The sequence below is a fragment of the Orbicella faveolata genome, unplaced genomic scaffold (genome assembly GCF_042242905.1).
Source record: "Orbicella faveolata isolate gen_17 unplaced genomic scaffold, um_ofav_v1 contig_27, whole genome shotgun sequence".
Taxonomy (NCBI): Eukaryota; Metazoa; Cnidaria; class Anthozoa; order Scleractinia; family Merulinidae; genus Orbicella; species Orbicella faveolata.
The window spans coordinates 3,149,822-3,173,307 of record NW_028301555.1 but is presented as its reverse complement, the minus strand read 5'-3'; the positions used below and the strand labels follow the sequence as shown (position 1 = coordinate 3,173,307).

General features: G+C 41.9%; 4 protein-coding genes across 9 annotated transcripts in view; 2 read left to right on the top strand and 2 right to left on the bottom strand.

The window, feature by feature from the left end:
- The window catches only part of LOC149107160 (uncharacterized), a 90,041-nt gene that overhangs the window by 19,567 nt on the left and 46,988 nt on the right, over positions 1 to 23,486 (top strand). The window lies entirely within an intron of this gene.
- Positions 474 to 23,486, bottom strand: part of LOC149107155 (uncharacterized) — a 119,404-nt gene continuing 96,391 nt past the window's right edge. For 4 of the 6 annotated variants that reach the window (XM_089296520.1, XM_089296519.1, XM_089296521.1 and 1 more), the window contains 5 exons: positions 22,971 to 23,288; positions 21,623 to 22,320; positions 21,302 to 21,455; positions 20,844 to 20,934; positions 474 to 8,894 (listed from right to left, as the gene is read on the bottom strand). In XM_089296520.1, coding sequence (XP_089152646.1) covers positions 2,833 to 8,894; positions 20,844 to 20,934; positions 21,302 to 21,455; positions 21,623 to 22,320; positions 22,971 to 23,288 — 7,323 coding nt within the window. In that variant the 3' untranslated portion in view covers positions 474 to 2,832. The remainder of the gene's footprint in view (positions 8,895 to 20,843; positions 20,935 to 21,301; positions 21,456 to 21,622; positions 22,321 to 22,970; positions 23,289 to 23,486) is intronic. The other 2 variants (XM_089296518.1, XM_089296517.1) reach the window with 1 other exon arrangement.
- LOC149107167 (uncharacterized) lies at positions 14,901 to 15,845 on the top strand. The gene has a single exon (XM_089296549.1). The coding sequence runs from the start codon at positions 14,910 to 14,912 to the stop codon at positions 15,843 to 15,845; it is 936 nt and encodes a 311-aa protein (XP_089152675.1). The 5' UTR covers positions 14,901 to 14,909.
- LOC149107166 (uncharacterized) lies at positions 15,018 to 17,695 on the bottom strand. The gene has a single exon (XM_089296543.1). It carries the CDS (start codon positions 17,243 to 17,245, stop codon positions 15,848 to 15,850), a length of 1,398 nt encoding a protein of 465 aa, XP_089152669.1. The 5' UTR covers positions 17,246 to 17,695; the 3' UTR covers positions 15,018 to 15,847.

Here is a 23,486-nt window from a genome sequence, read left to right as displayed (position 1 = left end):
TTGGCAAGTTTAGGGTCCCATCCCCTGACTTCCATTTTCTTTGCAACCGATGTTTGTGAAACTTTGCTTAGTTATTTAGGGTCCCACACTTCCATGTCTTTGCAATCGATCGTTGTGAGACTTATCTACCGACTTGGCACGACAAATTGATCTCTGGAAGTGTGTTTTTTTTGTTGTTGTTGTTGTTTATATGCAAGACACAACAAATTGTTGATATTGCGTGACATTGGTTAAAAGGACTATTTTAGGATCGTTAAAAATCTACCGTAGTCATGTGCATGGACCCTTTAAATAAATGGCGCTTTAATTTGAATAACAATACTTATACATCCTAAGCCTCACATTCATGTGAAAAAGACTTTGTCTGGAAACATGAATACGAGGCAAAGGATGTACAAAGTATTGTTTTTCAAATTTAGTCGCCATATATGCAAAGGGTCTCTGGTGTACAATACCAAGAATTAAGAGAGAACTACGCAATACATTTTACTTTATTAACCTTATATGTTACTTCAGCTAAACTTGCCACACTACTAATGATGCGGTCAAACTTTACTAACAACTATTTTCCTTATTTTAAAAGTGCAAATCATTGACCATTGTAATAAGAAATCAATAAGCTGGGATTTGGCTAATCTGACATGACGATTGTCATGGAAACAATCTTACAAGAAATGATTGCACTTTGCCTGTTTTTTCTGTGCTCCTTGTCAGTCTCCTAACATCTCGGGACCCGTCCACACTACGCTGGAGAAATTTGAAAAGAGAGTGTTCACTCCGAAAAAGGCTCAAATGTTTTCCGTCCCGACACTACGCCTGAGAAATTTAAATACGCAACAATCATGTACGGCAGAAAAGCTCAACTCGTCATCGTTCTTAAAAACCTCTGTTTTCAAAATGTTTCCCGTCACACTCAGGCCCCTCCCACATTACGCTGGAGGAATTTACAAATGCAATTATCACCGGTCATTTTGGATTGTTTTTGAGAAAACCTGGGTCAGGGAAATCACATGATTATCGTGACGTCATCGTTTTCGAAAAAGCTCCGTTTTCAAAATGTTTTTCCTCCACACGGAAACGAAAACCCGGTGTTTTTAAATTCCTCCCGTTTGAAGAGCGTTTTCGAAAAGCTCCGTTGTCGAGATGGATTGGTGTGGACGGTAGGCCTACCCGTAGGAATAAAGCTGCGTTTTCAAATTTCCCCCAACGTATTGTGAATGGTGCCTCACACTAACGTCTTCGTACCGCCGTGGCTGCTGAAAAGGTCTGCACGAAGATGAACCGCTTGACTTAAACAATTATGATTTGAATGCTTTAGCAGATGCAATGTTGGTCTTACATGGTTAATTCTAACTACAGAAAGTCGTATAAATCTCTTGTTAGGGAGCTCAAGCAACGACAACGGCGACGCTGACAACAACGCCTTGAAAACAAATACATTTAGATTTTACTGTAGTCCCAATCTCTAAAGGAAAAGCTCTGGAAGCGAGATTCAGATTTTGTCTTGGAATTTCGAGGTTACTTGGATCTGTTCAGTTCACCTATCGGTCTAATAACATGTTCAAGTTAAATAGGTATCGGCAGTGTTAACTCCAAAACGGGAAATACGAAGAATTAGCCGTCATGGTTCACGTTCTCCAAACAAGCAGAACTTGGTTATTTCACATTGATGTTCGCCAAAACATGGCTAACAGTATTGTACAAAGATTTAAACGAACATGCACAGCCAAAGTTCTGCTCGTTAAACCTTTTGTTTGGTGACGGTGTCGTTGCAGTCGCTGTCGTAGTTTCCTTTGCCTCCCTAATTAACTAAGCTAGCTCGGGATCATACTGAAAGAGTATCGACATTTTGTTTGTTTAGTTTGCTTGTTTTCTTTCCTTAACGCTCGTTGTTAATTCATAAGGTCAATACCGAGGGCAAATACACTGAATGGTATTGTTCTAAAGGTAAAAAAGGTTTGCTAACATCAAACCTCACTGCAATGAAAATCAATAAAATCAATCCTTACTAGTTACAAGTACAATTTCATATGAATATCTGTTGTCGAGTTCCGTGGGGTGTTCTCGCTATAATGGTCTATACTCGGAGGCTCCGCCCGAAAGGGGTGCCTTTTTCAGGCTTCAGGTATATCAAAGGGTAGGAATGAAGAAATAGGGAAATCTATCATCTTGACTTCCGCCGCAACGTGAACTGAACAAATAATATGTTTTTTGGATTCACATCTCTTGTGGTAATGCTTGATGTTCTCCCGTAATATTGTTCATTATCATCATTTAGATGGTTTACAAAAGGGATGCAGCGTTCTTTAGTGAGTATGTAAAAGGGATACCTTTTTTCAATTAAAGGTATATGATAGGGCTAACTTTTCTGTAAAAACGGTATACAAAAGGTAAGGGGTTGGACCTCGGGGCGGAGCCTTCCTAAATAAAGCTTTGTAGAGTACATTCCCCCTCACCCTCGGAAGGGTGAGCGGGGGGGGGGGGGGGGGGGGCGGCGTCGAGTCTGTTTGAGTTGAAAAGTAACTGAATCAGATGAAGTTACAAAACTTGTGTGAACCATGCAAGGAAATCAATATTAGGGTTTTCATCTGTAGTCCCTTGTCGTGTCAGATAACAGGACGTTAGAAATAACAAACAAAATAGAAAAGAAAAGGAATCCAAGTGCGAGCAAGACAACAAACAGGTCGAAAAAAATTTTGTGCCCAGGTCTTTCTCTGTCTAACACTTGGCCGTAGGAAATCTGGGTTTGCTCACGATCCCCACTCAAAATTGTTAGAATACAACATAAAACAATCCTTACTCACTGTTTGGTTATGCTGTTTAAAGCACGTATCAACAATTCTCAAGCCGCGGCAGCTTGCTGCTACCTAAGAATGTACTCTCAGTCCTCCTTGTTTGGTTGCACAGTTTAAGGATCTCTCTGCCGTTCTTAAGGCATTCGTCTCCTTTACTGCGCTGTTTAAGAGCCTGATAAACGTTAGCCAAGGTGTTGTAGCTTCCCGCTACAGCAGCGTGTACCTCGCCGAAAACCTTTTTCCTGATGATCAGTGCCTTCTCGTGATATTCTTTGGCTTCATTGTACTGTCCAAGATTGCGATAAACACTTCCCAAGTTGCTATACATTGTTGCGACGTTAGCATGTTCCTCGCCTAAAACCTTTCTCGTGATGATCAGTGCCTTCTCGTGATATTCTTTGGCTTCATTGTACTGTCCAAGATCTTGATAAACACTTCCCAAGTTGTTATAACTTGTTGCGACATTAGCATGTTCCTCGCCGAAAACCTTTTTCCTGATGATCAGTGCCTTCTCGTGATATTCTTTGGCTTCATTGTACTGTCCAAGATCTTGATAAACAGTTCCCAAGTTGCTATAACTTGTTGCGACATTAGCATGTTCCTCGCCTAAAACCTTTTTCGTGATGATCAGTGCCTTCTCGTGATATTCTTTGGCTTCATTGTACTGTCCAAGATCTTGATAAACACTTCCCAAGTTGCTATAACTTCTTGCGACATTAGCATGTTCCTCGCCGAAAACCTTTTTCGTGATGATCAGTGCCTTCTCGTGATATTCTTTGGCTTCATTGTACTGTCCAACATCTTGATAAACAGTTCCCAAGTTGCTATAACTTCTTGCGACATTAGCATGTTCCTCGCCGAAAACCTTTTTCCTGATGATCAGTGCCTTCTCGTGATATTCTTTGGCTTCATTGTACTGTCCAACATCTTGATAAACAGTTCCCAAGTTGCTATAACTTGTTGCGACATTAGCATGTTCCTCGCCGAAAACCTTTTTCCTGATGATCAGTGCCTTCTCGTGATATTCTTTGGCTTCATTGTACTGTCCAAGATTGCGATAAACACTTCCCAAGTTGCTATACATTGTTGCGACGTTAGCATGTTCCTCGCCTAAAACCTTTCTCGTGATGATCAGTGCCTTCTCGTGATATTCTTTGGCTTCATTGTACTGTCCAAGATCTTGATAAACACTTCCCAAGTTGTTATAACTTGTTGCGACATTAGCATGTTCCTCGCCGAAAACCTTTTTCGTGATGATCAGTGCCTTCTCGTGATATTCTTTGGCTTCATTGTACTGTCCAACATCTTGATAAACAGTTCCCAAGTTGCTATAACTTGTTGCGACATTAGCATGTTCCTCGCCTAAAACCTTTTTCCTGATGATCAGTGCCTTCTCGTGATATTCTTTGGCTTCATTGTACTGTCCAAGATCTTGATAAACACTTCCCAAGTTGTTATAACTTGTTGCGACATTAGCATGTTCCTCGCCGAAAACCTTTTTCCTGATGATCAGTGCCTTCTCGTGATATTCTTTGGCTTCATTGTACTGTCCAAGATCTTGATAAACACTTCCCAAGTTGTTATAACTTGTTGCGACATTAGCATGTTCCTCGCCGAAAACCTTTTTCGTGATGATCAGTGCCTTCTCGTGATATTCTTTGGCTTCATTGTACTGTCCAACATCTTGATAAACAGTTCCCAAGTTGCTATAACTTGTTGCGACATTAGCATGTTCCTCGCCGAAAACCTTTTTCCTGATGATCAGTGCCTTCTCGTGATATTCTTTGGCTTCATTGTACTGTCCAAGATCTTGATAAACAGTTCCCAAGTTGCTATAACTTGTTGCGACATTAGCATGTTCCTCGCCGAAAACCGTTTTCGTGATGATCAGTGCCTTCTCGTGATATTCTTTGGCTTCATTGTACTGTCCAAGATTGCGATAAACACTTCCCAAGTTGCTATAACTTGTTGCGACACTAGCATGTTCCTCGCAGAAAATCTTTTTATTGATGATCAGTGCCTTCTCGTGATATTCTTTGGCTTCATTGTACTGTCCAACATCTTGATAAACAGTTCCCAAGTTGCTATAACTTCTTGCGACATTAGCATGTTCCTCGCCGAAAACCTTTTTCCTGATGATCAGTGCCTTCTCGTGATATTCTTTGGCTTCATTGTACTGTCCAAGATCTTGATAAACACTTCCCAAGTTGCTATAACTTGTTGCGACATTAGCATGTTCCTCGCCTAAAACCTTTTTCCTGATGATCAGTGCCTTCTCGTGATATTGGTTGGCTTCATTGTACTGTCCAAGATCTTGATAAACACTTCCCAAGTTGCTATAACTTGTTGCGACATTAGCATGTTCCTCGCCTAAAACCTTTTTCCTGATGATCAGTGCCTTCTCGTGATATTGGTTGGCTTCATTGTACTGTCCAAGATCTTGATAAACAGTTCCCAAGTTGCTATAACTTGTTGCGACATTAGCATGTTCCTCGCCTAAAACCTTTTTCCTGATGATCAGTGCCTTCTCGTGATATTGGTTGGCTTCATTGTACTGTCCAAGATCTTGATAAACACTTCCCAAGTTGCTATAACTTGTTGCGACATTAGCATGTTCCTCGCCTAAAACCTTTTTCCTGATGATCAGTGCCTTCTCGTGATATTGGTTGGCTTCATTGTACTGTCCAAGATCTTGATAAACACTTCCCAAGTTGCTATAACTTGTTGCGAAATTAGCATGTTCCTCGCCGAAAACCTTTTTCGTGATGATCAGTGCCTTCTCGTGATATTCTTTGGCTTCATTGTACTGTCCAAGATCTTGATAAACAGTTCCCAAGTTGCTATAACTTGTTGCGAAATTAGCATGTTCCTCGCCGAAAACCTTTTTCGTGATGATCAGTGCCTTCTCGTGATATTCTTTGGCTTCATTGTACTGTCCAAGATCTTGATAAACACTTCCCAAGTTGCTATAACTTGTTGCGACATTAGCATGTTCCTCGCCGAAAACCTTTTTCGTGATGATCAGTGCCTTCTCGTGATATTGGTTGGCTTCATTGTACTGTCCAAGATCTTGATAAACAGTTCCCAAGTTGCTATAACTTGTTGCGACATTAGCATGTTCCTCGCCTAAAACCTTTTTCGTGATGATCAGTGCCTTCTCGTGATATTCTTTGGCTTCATTGTACTGTCCAAGATCTTGATAAACACTTCCCAAGTTGCTATAACTTGTTGCGACATTAGCATGTTCCTCGCCGAAAACCTTTTTCTCGATGATCAGTGCCTTCTCGTGATATTCTTTGGCTTCATTGTACTGTCCAAGATCTCGATAAACACTTCCCAAGTTGCTATAAATTGTTGCGACATTAGCATGTTCCTCGCCGAAAATCTTTTTCTCGATGATCAGTGCCTTCTCGTGATATTCTTTGGCTTCATTGTACTGTCCAAGATCTTGATAAACACTTCCCAAGTTGCTATAACTTGTTGCGACATTAGCATGTTCCTCGCCGAAAACCTTTTTCGTGATGATCAGTGCCTTCTCGTGATATTCTTTGGCTTCATTGTACTGTCCAAGATCTTGATAAACACTTCCCAACTTGCTATAATTTGTTGCGACATTAGCATGTTCCTCGCCGAAAATCTTTTTCCTGATGATCAGTGCCTTCTCGTGATATTGGTTGGCTTCATTGTACTGTCCTAGATGTTGATAAACACTTCCCAAGTTGCTATAACTTGTTGCGACACTAGCATGTTCCTCGCAGAAAATCTTTTTATTGATGATCAGTGCCTTCTCGTGATATTCTTTGGCTTCATTGTACTGTCCAAGATGTTGATAAACATCTCCCAAGCAGTTATAACTTGCGGCTACATTCGAATGATGCTCACCGTAAATTGCAGTATAAATCTTGGTAGCCTCCTCATGGCACGATATTGATGATTTATACTGGCATTTCATTGACAATGTTAACCCATGCACATGAAAAACATTTGCTTTAATTATGTCGCCCTCTCGTGTGCTACTTGTATATTTAACCACATCATAGGCTGACGTTGAAAATAGAATTGCATTGGATGAATTAGTAAGGCTCCAAAACACACTGGCCGTTGAACAAAGCCACGAAACGACATTGTCAGGGGAAATGAAGGGTGCTAACCCCTTCACCCAAACAACGTCAGCAGGAAAAGTGTTTGTAAGAATTTCATACAACGCTTTGCAATGAGTTGTAATCCGTCGTAGCAATACGCAACGGTCGCCACTTTCGCTCAAATGATTCTGCTCCGACTCAATAAGGGAGTGAAAAACCTGAACTGCTGCAGATAAGCACTCGTGTTTCTCTGTGAACTCCATGAGTGACATTTTCCTGAGTACTTGATGAACAACGTTGTGCACTCTTAGATAGCTGGGTGCCTCATCTTCGCTGTATAAACGCATAATTAAAGAAGAGCTTAAAATGTTTGCTTTGATTAACTGGTCAGTTTGTCGCGAGGTGCGATTATTGACAAAATTGACAGCAGCTTGAATTGGTAGAGGTTCCGAATCACATAGCGAGAAAAAGAGAAATGTCTGGCGAAGAACTTCATCGCTTCTCGAAGTTGTATTTATTGCCAATTGAATTACTTCAGTCATTTTTTTCGGATACGCAAGATTCACTTGAGTAAGACGTTCTTCTGTTACTTCACTTTCGACATCTGCAAGTGATGTCAAGAAGTTTGACCAGTCATAGGTTGAAGAACGACTCACAAATTGCACGTAACATGCAGCGGCTGCTAAGGAAAGCGGCTGATAGTCTAGTTCCTCAGCAACCTTTTGAACTTTCTCGTTATTGGAAATTTGCGATACTTGTTTTAATAGCTCCACTGCGTCCTCAGGCTGCATTCCTTCACTGAGTGACTCATGGTAAGTATGAGGAGCATTTGTAGGAATCGCACTACTATCTTGAGTTGTAATCAGCACCCGACCGTGACCCCACTCTTCACTGGCGGTTTGAGGTAGGTAATCATAAACCAAGGACAGGTCAACAACGTTGTCTGCTATTATTAACCATTTTGAGAACTGTTTAAACTGCGGGAAAATTAAACACCGGAGTTGCTGAATTCTTTCCTTGGGGTTGGCTTCCTTCGCGGTAGCCAGTTTGGTGAGAGCGTATTCAGTAATTCCCAACTGTTTAGCCTGACTGAGGTACGAGTCAGCTAGCGTTTCAAGGGTTCCAGCATTCAGGGTTGCAACGAACGTTAAGCCTTCTGTTTCACCTGATCCTTTTGTAAAGAACTCTTCTCCAATTTGACGCGCAAGTTGAGTTTTGCCACATCCAGGATTTCCTGATAAATAAATGGTACTGACCGCTCCATTACTTCCATCGTCAAGCTCTTGCATTTTTGCCATGATCCTGGTGGCGTCATTTGAACGGCTGATGATTTGGTGAGATGGCTTGAAAGTGAGAGTACAGAAAGATTCAACTTTGGAATTAATTTCTTGCGTAAGACTTTCAACCTGGTCTTCCTTTTCCTGTATCGTGTCTTGTGCCACTTGTAAGTCACATTTGACTTCTTTTAATTCCGATTGAAGATTAGCAACCTGTGCCATCAAGTTGTTTACTTCTGCGGTGGGAAAGCTCGTCTGGTTTCTAACGGCCTCTATATCACTGATTGGAAGACTCAAAGAGTTGAACGCCAGCAACACTCTTCCGACATAACCCCTGAATTCAGCATCAGTAAGTTTCGCCTCGCTGATATGAGCAATGTCATTTCGGACTAGGCGAAGATCATCGACTCCTTTCTTGATGGCTGCACTCAACGTTGTGCCAATGCTATCTGAGAACAGGATCACGAAAAACAAACAGCTACAGTCCCACTCTGCCGTGTTACCGTGTTGTATAGTTGCCAGATATCGCGAATTCCTGGAGCGGCTTTTTCTAGACTCCTTATTATAAAAGTCTAAACCATTTTTTGGTGTATCTTTCCATTCTCCAGGTGTTGTTTTGTATAGGAAATCCCATTCTTGCTTGAAGACTTGTCGTAGTCCTTCGGGAACCAAGTTAAAGGCGATGTAACAAATGCGAAAATAGTTCAGTTGCTCCAAAGTGTACTCCATCGTCAAAAGTCCTGCAGTGGAAATACACCCAGGTTTTAATGGTGGCTTTAACTTCAAGGTTTTCTTTTCCACTTTTCCTTTTATTTACTTATAGGTGCATGTTGTAACGATAAACGCTCCTACGCAGACATTCAAGGAATTATGACATGTCTCAATGTTCGTGATGAAACTAAGTCACGCATACGGTACATAATTTGCTAATTTGACCTCGAACTGAACACGGATGCGGGGACGGATTTCTTTTAAATTTAATTTTTGAACAGGGTTGGGGTGGGTTTGATATCTTTCCCGGCCATTTTGTTTCACCTTAACGTCAGCAAGGTTTTCCTTATAGTAAAGGTCTCCTGTTTTGTTCGTTGTGGATAATTTTATTCATCTTTCTTCGTTCGTGTTTTTTTTACGATTCCAATGAGAAGCACACCGTTAATGAACAGGGTACTCCCCTTCCCTACCCTCTTAACAATAATACCATGGTCCGTCGCTTACTTGACTTACAATTGGGTATGCGGTGATTATGATATTTATGAATCAAGAAGTTCAGATCGAGAGCTGCGAACTGGACCTGGGAGATAAAGCGGTCAGAACTATTTTGTTTCCTGATGAAAAACTCGGATAGTGAAATAACGAAATCTTTCCAGAAAATGGTCACGCGAGTGAGGAAATCTTTCCAGAAAATGTCACGCGAGTGACGTAAAAGTTCGACGTTTCGTGACAAAATGCGCGGGAATTTTCCCAATGACATGGGTTGTTGATTTTACGGATTGCCTTAACACATGCAAGTGACACATGTATTTCACACAATGTCAACAAAGCAAACTGAATTAAGCGTGCTGGTGGGATGAAAAAAGAAATTGACATCGACGCTTTTTTCTCTTTTTGTCACTGAAACAAATTGTCTCAGTTCGTAGTGTTAGTAAATATACACCAGTAGGAAGAATTTGACGTTCGTACCTCTACCTCCTGTTCCTTGACTTAAAAAATAGGCGAGCGAGTTATAATGGCAGAGTTTCATCGCCAGTTTTTCGCAATCAGCGTTCTTGTAACGGTTACCGTAGATTTTGAGTTGTAGTTTCGTTTTGCTGTAACTCTATTGAGCCACCGGGTAAGTGTTCGCCATAATGCATCGAACTGCTTATGTTTCTTTTGATTAGTTTCATGTTTGTTGATGTCTTTGCACATATTTCTAGGTTTCGAAGTAATTACCGACGAATGGAATTAAATTGTTGTGACTAAAGCGTCAACTGATACTTTGATAACGGTGAATTGTATTACGAGTGAAACATTCGAACCCGATGACAGTGACGGATGGCTGAAAACGCCAAGAGTCAGAGACGCGCTGCGAAAGGCCGTTTTATAAGAAAACTCAAAGAACTCAGGAAATCATTCGATGACGATAAAGGAGTAGAGATCGTCAAACGGAATTGCGATAAGCTAACCGAGGCTTGGAGGAACGTAGAATCCAAACATGATGCGTACACGATATTTCTGGAAAACGGCGAAGTGGAAGCGAACGAAGAGTGGATATTGGAGTTACAACGATCGTTTAGCGAGAAAATGGAGCATTAAATTCGATATGCAAATGCAAAAAAAAGCTAACGAGATCGCCGCAAAACCAGAAGTCCATCGTGAAGAGCTGGCTAAATTAGATTTCGGTAAAACTAGGAGGATGATCGATCAAGCATTTGTAAAGCGAAACACGACTGAGGCAGTCTTCAAAACCCTGGTTGACGAAGCAGTTCATTTGCTGGATTCACACGACGCTGGCGAAGACGTGATTCCGGCTCTTCGTAAAGTTCAGCAAGCGTTAGAGACATTATTAGCCAATTGTAAAGCAGCAAATGATAAGTATTTGGCGTTCCTAAATAGACATGAAGCATTAATGGAAGTTGGATGGATTTTTTTTGTACAAAAGCAATACAACAAAGTTATCGACAGAATTGACTCGCACATCGCCAAAGTCAGCCCTAAAAGTCATGACCCGAAGACAAAGGCAAAGCTGAGTAATCTACGTTTGAAAAAAATAGGTCCGCAGTGCGTACATGTGTGGCTCACAAGTTATACTTTTAATTAGGATAAAACTGAATTATCATGAAAAAAATGAAACATAGTACTACGATTTTCAACTCGAAAGGTCAGTGATCGATAGTAGAAGGTGAAAATATGAGGTATTTTAGAGAATAGGGTGCTATTACAGAGAATCACAAAGTGTGCTCATGTGGGGCTTCCAATTATTTCGTTTTATCGTACTAGTAGTTACGATATGGTAAATGAGATGCTGTTGTATTGTGAATGTATTTGCTAATTTGCGAGTAATTGAAACTTATTGCTTCAGCTTATAACTAAGGCCTTGCAGTAGAGTGCGATTATGGCTTAATCGGAGAATAGTAAAATATGAATTTCGACATACGATTTTTCCGATTCTTTGATTCTCCAATGCACATTCTAAACGATTCTCCGATTTTCAGATTATACAATTCTTTTGATTACAAGATTATTCCCAGAATCGGAAGAATCGTAGAATCGGTGAATCAATATCATAAAAATCTTAAGGTAAAATCTTAGAATCGTAGAATCGGCACATCACTTTCATAAAAATCTTAAGGTAAACAAACCATATATATACCTCGTTCTTTAAGCGTGTGCAGAGAAATGACACGTTTTGGTAAAATCGCAGAATCGGAAGAATCGTAGAATTGTAACGGAAAAATCTTACGGTAAAATCGTAAAATATGAGAATGGTAAGCTAAATTTAAAGCTTTAGTGGTAAATCGGAGAATAGTAACCCTTGATAAATATATCACAAACCAAACTTAACAAAAAAAAAAAAAGAAAAAGAAATATGAATTTTTCTCAAGGGTTTAGCACACTATTTGTGAAAGTCTGCAAAATCAGCGAAAGATTGACTGATTCATTGTATTATACATTCTTTGTATTATTTCCTGCTGCAAAGCAAGCCCTTTAAAATGTAGGCAATCGGTTAATTGGGGAGCATTTGCCATTTTTTGTGCTAGCTGATGAGATGAGATATTTGTTACTCGAGTGTAGGTATCTTTCAATCAATCAATCAATCAATCAATCAATCAATCAAACAGTCAATCATCCAATCAATCAGTCAATCATTCAATCAATCAGTCAATCATTCAATCAATAATATTTTAGTTTCATTTATACCACAAAGTACAAGCTCACACCATATCAAAGCATAACCACAATAGCTCTAAATTGAGTGGATTCCCAACAAAGCCTTCCCTATGAAGCCCGCGAATAATTAACGGTCATTCCATGAGTGCAGGTTGGATATGAGACGATGGATAACCAACGAGGCATGTAGCATTGAGTTGACTATGATCATTTCATATCCCACAAGCGTGAGTGCAATAATCGTTTTTATTATACATTGTAGTCACCATCTGTCTTCTCATTGGCTAAAAGCCTATAATTAATTCTGGGAAACAGGGCAACCTACAGATTATTCACTAATCTGCTAGCAGATTAGTGAATAATCCGTAGGTTGCGCGCGTAATGCATGATTTCCGAGAGCAGTGTCAAGTTCAAGTAAGAACATGGCTTGTCGAAAATAAACTGTGTTCGGCGTGATAATGCGTTTGTCGTTATTTTCTTTCAGACAAAGCATAATAAAACAACTATGAGATTCATTTTTTGTGATATCCGAAATAATCAAGGTCTCGGTTAGTGTTATCAGCCTCAGCCTTCGGCTTTGGCTGATAACACTTACCTCGAACTTGATTATTCTGGATATCACAAAAACCTCATCCAATAATTGTTTTTAATAATTAAATTATACATATAAACTTACCATATTTGTAGAGCATGGCATAATTCCTGAATGATATACTAGTATTACGGCTAACAAGCCAATGAAAACTCAAATTGTATTATGCAATAATCCAGATTTCAATAAAACTGATTGTATATATGGCTAAACAAATTTAAAGAAGACAAATCCATACATCACATTAATGTATGGTCAACAATGTTAATTTAAAAAAATAGCAAAGAAATCGTTGTCTAAATCTCCAAATATAATAAGCTTACTTTTCGACGTATGTGATTATGATTTCTACGTACAGTAAACAAATGCAAATCAACTCTAATATGGTAATTCAATTCACTTTTGAATATCTAAATTGGACCAGGAGAAAAGGTCAGTTCATATTCAAACTGAGGCGAAGAAGCGTACTTACTCAAGGGGGTAAAAGTATATTCCGCAAATCGACAGCTTTACAGTCAACTGATCGTTGAATGACCTCTTCCGTGACTTACATTTGTAAACAAGTAATTCCACTAATTCTATCCAAGTGTAAAGAGATGAAATAAGTAGTATAGAGGGGATTAACCAAATACCATTTCGCAGAGGGAGCTTTATTTCGCCTTATCACAGCCCCCACCATCAAGTCCGGCCCTCACAAGCTCGGGCCGGTTGAACCTGGGGGCTGCGAAACGGCGAAATTCAGCTCCCTCTTTGAAATAGTATTTGGTTAATCCCCTCTATACTACTTACAACAAAGGAAAGCCTCATATTAGAAACAAGCGAGCCCGTTGTTATACCGCCCGAGCCGGGATGACTCGAGCGCCAAACAAGTGCGGGTGGCTGATGCGGGGGCCGGAAAGAAAGCTGCGGAAAGCGTTGTTACGGGGCTTATTGCGGGCAGCACAACTACCAGCTGAAAAAAGGAATGAAAATGCCAGAGCCTTGCAGAGTTTGCGGAGTCGGTCTTCTGTGCGACTACCGTCTCTGCAAGCCCTGCGGCGGTAACGCACTAAAACAACGTCTTATCCGCAAGCGTGAAAAAGCAAAAAAATTTTTTGAACTTGTTTTGCTCGAGCTGAAAGAAAGAAACACATCATTTAGAGAAATGTATCTTAGGTTATAACGTAAGGAACTATGGCTTACAACAATCAAGAAAGACTGGAAGAAGAACTCGCAAAAATATATCCAGCGACATTGCAGTATTTGGATCAACTTCTTGCAGAAAACGCGCCAGCAGTAAGAAAGGTTGTCCAGAACGTGATGGAAGAACCAATTTCTCAGGAAACGCAGGCGCGTCTGCAAAAGCCACTACTTCCGAAGCCTTACCAGCCAAGAGCTCCTCCACGCCAAAGAAAGTCGAGAAAAACGCAAGACCTTCTGAGTGAGTTCGACCCCTTCCCTGCACGGAAAACCAGAACAGTGACAGACTACCAGAAGGAGATTCTGGACCTGTTCGATGATGCAGAGAAAGAAGGGGAAGACAGTACAGGCCGGCGTTACATTCGATGGCGCTTCATCAGAGGTCTGGGGAGAAACCTCACACCAGACTTAATGGCGAGGATACGCGAAAGAGTAAGCACGTCGTTCTATCTGAGGCACGTTTTCGCGTACCAGTTGCGCAACATTGAGGATGGAACGATTATTGTGTACTACTCGAGCCCCAAGGGCTCACAGTGGTTTGACAAACTGGAAGGAGCGGGAAAATGGCTTAAATGCCAGGAAGAACTGCGTCTCGACCTTGAAAAAACCGACAGGCCCAACACGAAGTGGGTTTTTGAAAACTTTTTCAAGGTTGACGTGAAGGTTGTGCTTGACATGAAGCCTTTGGTGGGAACTTTGCCTGACTAGCTGCGCAACCTTGCCCATAGCCGGGCGATGGTATCTTTGGACGTGTATAACGACAACCTGTGCCTATGGCGGTGCCTCGCTGTGCACCGAGGGGCGCGCACAGACCGTTGTACAAAAGAAGCCCGAAGACTGGCCCAGAGTTTCTACAAGCTCGATGCTATTCCACCAAACTTCAGAAAAACGTCTCTAGATGAGTTGGACAAGATGGAAGGCCATCTGAACGAGGGCTCGCCTGTCTCATCTTGGCTCGGAATACGTGTCTACGAGCCTGAGCGTTTGGTTGACGGTGAAGTGGTATGGCATCTCAGAACAAACCCGAACCCCAAAATCAAAAACATTTTGACGATAGGTGTCTACGAAGGCCACGCTTTCTTGATAAAAGACATCGCAAAGCTGGCAAAAACCTATGCATGCACATACTGCGGGTAGAGTTGTCATTGAAGAAGACCGGGATACTATCAGAGAAATGAAACAAAGACTGGCAGAAGCTGAAAACCAACTGCAACAGGCGGAAACACTATCTTCGCAAAGAGAGGAAGAAAAGAAAGAAGTGGAAGTTCTGAGACGTAAAATCGAGCAAACTGATGCTGAGATTGAGGCCATTCAGGATGAACAAGGTTCGAATTTTGAAAGCGAAGCAGAGCTTAGAAGGCTGAAACAATTGAAAAAGAACTATCAAACCGATCTTGAAAACAAGAAAAAAGAATTGGATTCGCTTACAAAACAAGCAAAAAACAGAGAAAAGGAACAAGCCAAGGTCGACAGACTCAGGGCCAGCATCGCAGATAAAGAAAGTGAAACAAACACCATGAAAGAAAGGCTCAACCAAACAAAACCGTTGGACGACCTGAGAGAGCAGGAAAGCGAGCTGCAGCGCCAAAACGAGGAAGACCAGGCGATCATCCAAGATGAGAATGCCTCGCCCTCCGAAAAAGAAGCCGCAGAAGACAGAGTGGCGGAAAGAAACGAGGAGATCGCGCATTTGCAAACTCTGATTGTGGAAAGGGAAAGGGGGCGGCCTCTCTTGGAAAGGGTCAAGGAAATCTTCAAAAAACATGGCGTGACATTGACCGCTATTCTTCTCGCCGCCGGGACCACAATCGGAGCTGTCATCGGGGCCCTCACCAGAGGTTTGAAAGCCACCGGCAAAGCTTTGGGAAATGGCCTCAAAGATGTTGCCGCGAAACTTGGTTCTCTGCTGCCCGGGCTGATTGGCTCGATTGTGAGCTTCCTGTTCAAAGCCGCCGGCCAAGTCGTCGGGTTTCTGGTCGAGCACACCTGGCTGCTCATTCTTGCCGCGGTGGCCTTTTTGTTCGAACAATATTTTAAGAAGCAGCGTTAACTTTACCTCCAAGCCATGAACAGCAACGCCGATAATCCAACTACACCGACAATTACCGCCGTTTTGTTAATTTCGTGTTGCGGTGTTTTATCTGGAGCCGTGGGCTCAATTTTTTGCGCCGTCGGCTGTGCTTGCTGAGTTTCGGCTGAAGATGGTTTCCTTGATTCGACTGTTGCGGCTTTGTGTATCGGGTTGGACGGATGGCTGTTGGGCGGGTTAATTTTTGATGGGCCTCCTGCCATGATTTTGAGCCCAGATATTTTTGTGTCTGGATTTACCTCGTTGTTCAGTCCCAGTTTCATCCCAGAGACCGCCTGTTTCAGCTTGTTGTTGTAACCGATTGTGCTTGCGGTGTTGATTATCATTTGTGCGGGCATGAGCCAGGCCAGGGGGGCTACAGCGAGATTGAGCCTGACCTTCGCTTGATCCACTGCGAGCTGGTACCTTTGCACGCTCGCGGCCAGGTCGGGCTGTGTAATCGCGCTTTCCATCAACACCAGGAACTCGCTTTGGGCTTCTCTCGCCCGGCAACCCAAACCAAGAATACTGCTGCGTACGTTGACTTGCGCGCCTAGGATGCAATAAATGAAAGCCTCAATTGACTGGTTGATTCGTGCCAAGCCCGCCTGCGTCAAACCTGATGCTGTGTTTGGCGCGAACCAGTCCGATTGGGTATCAGAAGCGGCCCCCGGCTCGATGTAATAAATCAGGTCCCCTTTTATAGCTTTCCCGCCTTCATCGCTGAATTTGTTCCATCCCGGGTATTGATAGTCAGTTTTCGACGCGCCGGCGCCGGACACGTAAACATAAACGCTTCCCAGACCGTGGTTTCCCCCGTGCGTGTAGCGGAAATCGCTCGAGGGGTCTATACCGAACTCGTTGCATATCCTTTTGTACGAAGCAACGTCATAATGATCATTGCATTGGTTGAAAGGCGGGTCTCCGGGCAAAGCGCTCATGCTCTGAATTCCTCCTAGCTGGAACAAAATTCGCCTGACCGTGAAATACACGTGGAATTTGTAGAAAGCTCTTATCTGCGGGGGGAGATTCATCCCGCTGTCAAAGATTTCGCGAGAAACTCCGCACCCCTGTGTCGCGCAGAAAACCGCGAAGTTGAGCTGTTGCGGCCAATATTTCATGTCAGGCCCTCCTAACCAGTGTTTTGATTCGGCTGCAGAAGTGTGCCTGAGTTTGGTTTCTTGGAATATTTCTCTGAATTTTGTTGTGAAATATTGGTCAGGCGTGACGTAGATTTGGATTGCGTCGTCGAATATTTTCTTCAAGCTTGGCGATTTGCCTTCGAAAGGTACCGCAGGGATGGCCAATGAAATTTTTGAGCCAAGCGGCGACAATTGGTAAGGAAAACCCCCGCTGTCTCCCAAACCAAACGCTTCTTTCATTTCGGCGCTCCAATATTTTCTGTCTGAGCCGAAGACGCTTTGAAACGAGTCTTCGCTTTCTTTGAAGAACACCTCCGCGGTCACGTTATTTTTCTCGTCGACGCTTCCTTGCGAAACGAACCGGCTTTTGTCCGCTTTGGGGAAGCGGTTTAAAAGTTTGTCCACACCTTTTTCTTCGCCGCCTCCGCTTTTTTTAACGCAGGACCATTCCACAAATTGGCCATCTTATTTGAACACAATTTTATTTGTTGAATATAAAAATGGTTGTTCTCACTATTGTCACGCAACAGACGGAGGGACAATATCTTTTGAAAAACCGATATCGAAAGTGCATTTCATGAAACTCATATCTTGCAGTTTGTACAACAGCTGGGACACTTTGAAAAAAGAAGGTTCAGGCTCCATGGGAGATAAAAACAAAGATAGAGCTTTGTCAGTTAGTAAAATAACCCCAGGGGATTATAATTTAGAAAGCTTGGCAAAAGAAATAAACGATCTGTTCGCAAAATATTCATATAAACTGGAAACAGAAATAAGCCAACCTGCTGGCCAGCTTGTAATCAAAAATTTGGGGTTAAAGCCGATAGAACTTGATCGCGATTTAGCCGGTTTGCTTGGTATTGGGCGAAAGTTGAATCTTATAACATTCGTAAAAAGGCTTACAGCTCCAACGACATATTTTATTCATTGTAATTTGATCGACACAGAACGGAATCTGTTCAATGGCAAAAGGTCAGATGTATTAGCCCTGTTTGATGTGAAAGGGAAGCCTTATGAAAAGGTAAGCTACCAGGGTTCTCCGCAACAGGTTTTGCGAGACTGCTCTACAGATGAGTTCATAAATAGCATCCCCATTAGCGTGAAAGATGAAAATGGCGAGCTCTTTGATTTCAAAGGCTTCCCTCTTCTTTTTGAATTAGAGTTAAATTAAATTTCTATATATACACAATGTCTTCGGCAAATCTGTTGCCACCAAGCGCGCCGCCTGCCGAGAATGAAAGAAGAATCTATCCAAGCCTTCCCGAAACGACAAATGCCGAGAATTTCCGGCTAACCGAGATAAGCAGAATTGAAAAAGAAATATCTGCTGAGGTCGAGCATTACAGGCTTATGTTGAAAAAATACAGAAAAGCCCGGAAAGCGCTTCACTATTCCGTGGTTGGCCTTGGCGCTGTCACGGCAGCTCTGTCTTCTGGGGCTGTTGCAATCACTCACTGGTGTTGGAATTGTTGTCGGCGCGCCTGTTGCCGGGATAGCCACTTTATCTGGCGTAGTTTCCACTGGCCTGTCCGTTGTCAACAAGAAGCTTGAACGCAAAGTTGATAAGCACTCGAGAATCCACTCTCTGGCTATCGGGAAACATGACTCGATAAACCTCGCCGTCTCACAGGCTCTTAATGATAATCGGGTTTCTGACACGGAGTTTCAACTGATCACACGTGAAATGCAGAAATATCGCCAGCTTAAAGAGACTTTTCGCTCGAACTTTGCCCAAATACAAACAAATCCAATCCAGCCAGATATTGAAAAAATAAGAAACCAGGTTCGGGACCAGGTTCGGGAAGAATATAGAAAAAAACTTGCGGATTAAACAGCAGATTTGAACTAAATTTTGAGCAAAAAAACACAAAACTTTCTCTTTGTCTTATCAAAAACAGGTGATTGTGTTACACCGCGTTACCTTCACGCGTAGAGGGGGCCGTAGTCAAGTGTGAAATAGGGAAAATCCCTTGATCAGCTGTTTCTTTTTATCGCTCTAGTGAAATCTCTTTGTTCTACCGCGTGTCGTGCCCAATTTTTCCTCGAAAAAAGGTGAAAAGTGTTATTTTTATTGAACAGGCCGAGAAGAAATACCGTATTCTAACAAACTGTGGACAAAAAATAGAAATCTGACTGTAAAATTCCTCCTGGCTTCAACATTCCTGATGGCTTTGAAAATTCCTGACGGCTTCAACTGAAGCCAAGAGGAATGCAACCAGCTTTTAATTGAAACCATCAGGAATTCGCAACAGGAAGCTGTTGTCTGAAGGCCTTAAACAACCGGAAGCGCGCCATGAAAGCAATCAACAACTTCGCGTGTAATATCACGCACGTGTCTCTGCCACTCAGGCGTGAAATATTCATTCACAAGAAACGCAATCAAGTGAACACTGACAATCATGTTTTTATAATATGCAAACGAGGCCGTGAATTTTTAAATGTTCATTCGACCGGAGGTTATATCGTCGCCGCCTTTTTTCGCTAACGCTCCCTGCCAAAAAGGAACCACTCGTGCCAATCATAACCATCCCAGGAGCATACTTTTAAAAAATTCTTGTAATCATGGTTGGCTTCTATGAGAGGAATAATTTACTCCATCGGTGGGCTTAGCGATGCTTTATGAAGAGTTCCCTCCTTTTCGAAACAGGGGAGACAACAACCCTCGAAATAGCAGTTCAGATATTCAAAGCAAATTATCATTGGCACAATCTGCTGCATGTATTGACAGAAAGGCAGTTTTGAAATATGCTCGTGGACCTTGTCCCAACCCATTTCCTTTTTTTCCTTAATTTTTATAGCGATGTACTCCTTGAGAATCATCTCACGAAGCTCTGCATGGAGGGAGGCTTTGAATGTCCACGGAAAGTTGGCAGCTTTCTTTCCGGCCCCGCATCAGCCACCCGCACTTGTTTGACGCTCGAGTCATCCCGGCTCGGGCGGTATAACAACGGGCTCGCTTGTTTCTAATATGAGGCTTTCCTTTGTTGTAAGTAGTATAGAGGGGATTAACCAAATACTATTTCAAAGAGGGAGCTGAATTTCGCCGTTTCGCAGCCCCCAGGTTCAACCGGCCCGAGCTTGTGAGGGCCGGACTTGATGGTGGGGGCTGTGATAAGGCGAAATAAAGCTCCCTCTGCGAAATGGTATTTGGTTAATCCCCTCTATACTACTAAATATATTACCCTCTTGTTTCCGAAAGTCTTGTAAAGGCGTCTGTGATTTATATTGTTTTCAAGCTAAAGTGGTACTGTCTTTGAATTTGTGGTCACCGATGGAGACATTTTAAACTCCTGACGGTTCAAAACAATGAATATTGGCTTTTAAAGGTACAATGGCTCCTGTAGAACCAGCACTGGACACATGCAAAGTCTGTCCTAGCTTTCGCGAGGAACTTTACTCCCGTTGTCTCGATTTGTCGACTTGCATGAACATCCGAGAGTGAAACAACAATTGCAAACGGGTTTCATTATTTGTACTTAATTACGAAACTAGATTTGCGACACGTAAAAGAAATGAAAAGATGTAGAACCCAACACCAAGCTCAAAATGAACGACTTACCTTAAAACTAATTGCAGAGGGAACTAGAAACCGTGCTTACAACCGAAATGGCTGACTCTGACTAGTGCGCAGTGGGACACAAGCCCACGTGACTGACTCTCGTACTCTCGTAGACAAATAAATAAAGAAATCCGATCATGACATAGTGTGACTTCCTGTAAGCCACACAAAAATCAACCACAAAAGGTGGTATTACTAGCGAGAGAGACTGACGAGTTTGTTCACGTATACGGCTAACCTTCTACCCAACTTCACGACTGGAATTGCGTTTATTCTTACCTCCACCTTTAAGAGACCCAATAGAGAGTGTTAGTGTAAGACTGTCTTGATTATAATCGATGAGGGGCCTTAAACTTTGACTGCCACATAGCTGTAGAAAAAAATTCAAGAAACATCAGAGGCAAAGGAACATTAGGGAACTTAGAAGCTAAAGAATTACAAGGTTGCTTTGCAGTTCAGGTTTGAAACCCTTCTCAATAAATGCGATTGCCAAAGCGCACCTTGAATAGCCTTCTTATTGGAAGTTTAGAAGTTTGGGAACTAACCGACATTGCACAACATTAGCTTGTCCATGTAAATCAGCATACGTATAAATCTTATCTTATTCTTAGAAAATATAAAAGTGTTGTTAAAGTTAAGGTTTAAGTGATTTACATTTATTCTGAAAATTTCAAATCTGTTTCAGTGGAAAGTAACTATTAGGTGGTAAATATGTCTTCTTTTTTTTTCAGTCTTACCTTCTTTCCATTACAGTAAAGATCTTGGTGTTTGGTTGGAAGTCCAGTTCTCTCCATAATCTCACTTTTTACATCAACAACTGAGGGCGGGTTAGTAAACTGTAAGCACAGAGGACCAAGGTAGCTATGCTCAATAATGACCTGAGTTTGTGAGCTGTAAAAAAAAAAGCCAGTGTCATTTTTTTCTGTCTCTCTATATTTAGTTGAATGTTCACGAATGTGAATGGATGTGCATGAATTTGACAGAAAGTACAGTAAATCGGCAAATGTAAAATGTTCTATTCTCATTTGAGGATGACATAATGGTACAGTACATCTTACCGGTTGTTGCTTACTGGTTTGGTGGCATTCTGATCCTCTGGGTGTACAACTTCGACCCCAGGAACAGTTTCTTCTTGTTTGCCTGATTCTGGGCCAGTTTCATGTACAGGTGGCACTGGTTCAACTACATGTACTCCTGCCATCTGATTCTCTGCATGTATATCTTCCACCACAGGAACAGGTTCTTCTTGTGTGCCCGATTCTGGCCCGGTTTCCTGTACAGGCAGCACTGGTTCAACTATGTGTACCCCTGCCATCTGATCCTCTGCGTGTATAACTTCTAGCACAGGAACATTTTCTTCTTGTTTGCCTGATTCTGGGCCAGTTTCATGTACAGGCAGCACAGCTGGTTCAACTACATGTACCCCCGCCATCTGATCCTCTGCGTGTATAACTTCCACCACAGGAACATTTTCTTCCTGTTTGCCTGATTCTGGGCCAGTTTCATGTACAGGCAGCACAGCTGGTTCAACTACATGTACCCCTGCCATCTGATCCTCTGCGTGTATAACGTCCACCACAGGAACATTTTCTTCTTGTTTGCCTGATTCTGGGCTGGTTTCCCGTGCAGGCAGCACTGGTTCAACTACTCCTGCTGTAGATGTAGCAACCGCCGCATTGCCACTATTACATTTGCTCTCTGGACATAAATTACCAAACTGAAATGACTCACTTTTGTGAAGCTCCAGCTTTGACACCTAAAAGAAAGTTAACAAACACTAGCTAGTAACCATTAGAACAGGCACTAGATATTATCAAACACATATGATAATGATTGATGATCAGGAATAGGTTACCACTGGCAGTAGTATTTTTTTTAAGTTACCTTTGGCTAATAATATTATTCGCTAACACCCATTATCATTCAAGACATTTTTTTCTTCCTTTTCATTGGCCAAAAGTCCACCACAAAACCTGCAAATAACCACAGGTCAGCATATATTTGTCTGCTCATGTGTAATACCATACAAATGTGTTTCGCTGCAAATTATACTACTCTGCTCATACGTAGATTAATTACCAACAGATGTACACACGCTCCTGTGTGAAAAAATGGTAAGTAGATCGCTTTCTTGAGCTGTCAGAGAGTAACTCAAACTATGAAAACAAACTTGGTGATCAAATGATAAAACAATTTACTGAACTCTGTTATTGCAAAATATTGGGATTCGTCAGTGTCTTGCAGATCGATTATTTGCCTCACCTGCATTCATCTTCAGTTACAGTTTTTCACTATACGGACCTACTGTACCACCCAGCAAATGATATGTTATGTATCCCCTTCATGTTAATATCTACCACTACATAAGTTCAAGTGCACTATAACCAAACACCTGACCAGACAAACCTGTTTCTTTTTCTTCTTCTTCTTCTTTGGCTTTGGTCTCTTCTTAAATGAAGCTGAACCAACACCACCAAACCAGACTGTTAAATCATCTCCCTTTTTTCTCTTTCTCTTTGGTTTAGAGAGCAAAAGCATGCTGTAGTCAGGTGTAAACTGATGTACATGTTCCGGAGGTGTGTACATGTACTTTACTGGTTTGGGATCGATTCTTTCTTTTGGCAGTACATCATACTTAACCACCTTTCTTCTAAATTGTCGTTTAACATAACGACAGGCCTTCACTTGGTAGAAGTGCCCACTGTCATCACAGTACAGTAGTGTCTGTTGATGGGAAACAACTAAGCATGAATATATATGTTGCAGGTCAAAATGACAATCAGGTTAAAATGAATCTTAACCCTAATTACTCATGGATCATGGATAAATAGGGTTAGAAGACGAAGGAAATGGAGCATTAAATGAAGTTAAAATCATTTTAACCTGAATTTCATTTTGACCTGCAACACATCCCCCTGCCTT

What these genes read in the sequence shown, in the direction of transcription:
- LOC149107167 (XM_089296549.1), top strand. Translation starts at nt 14,910, where the DNA reads ATGCATGCACATACTGCGGGTAGAGTTGTCATTGAAGAAGACCGGGAT.
- LOC149107166 (XM_089296543.1), bottom strand. Translation starts at nt 17,245, where the DNA reads ATGAAAGAAGCGTTTGGTTTGGGAGACAGCGGGGGTTTTCCTTACCAA.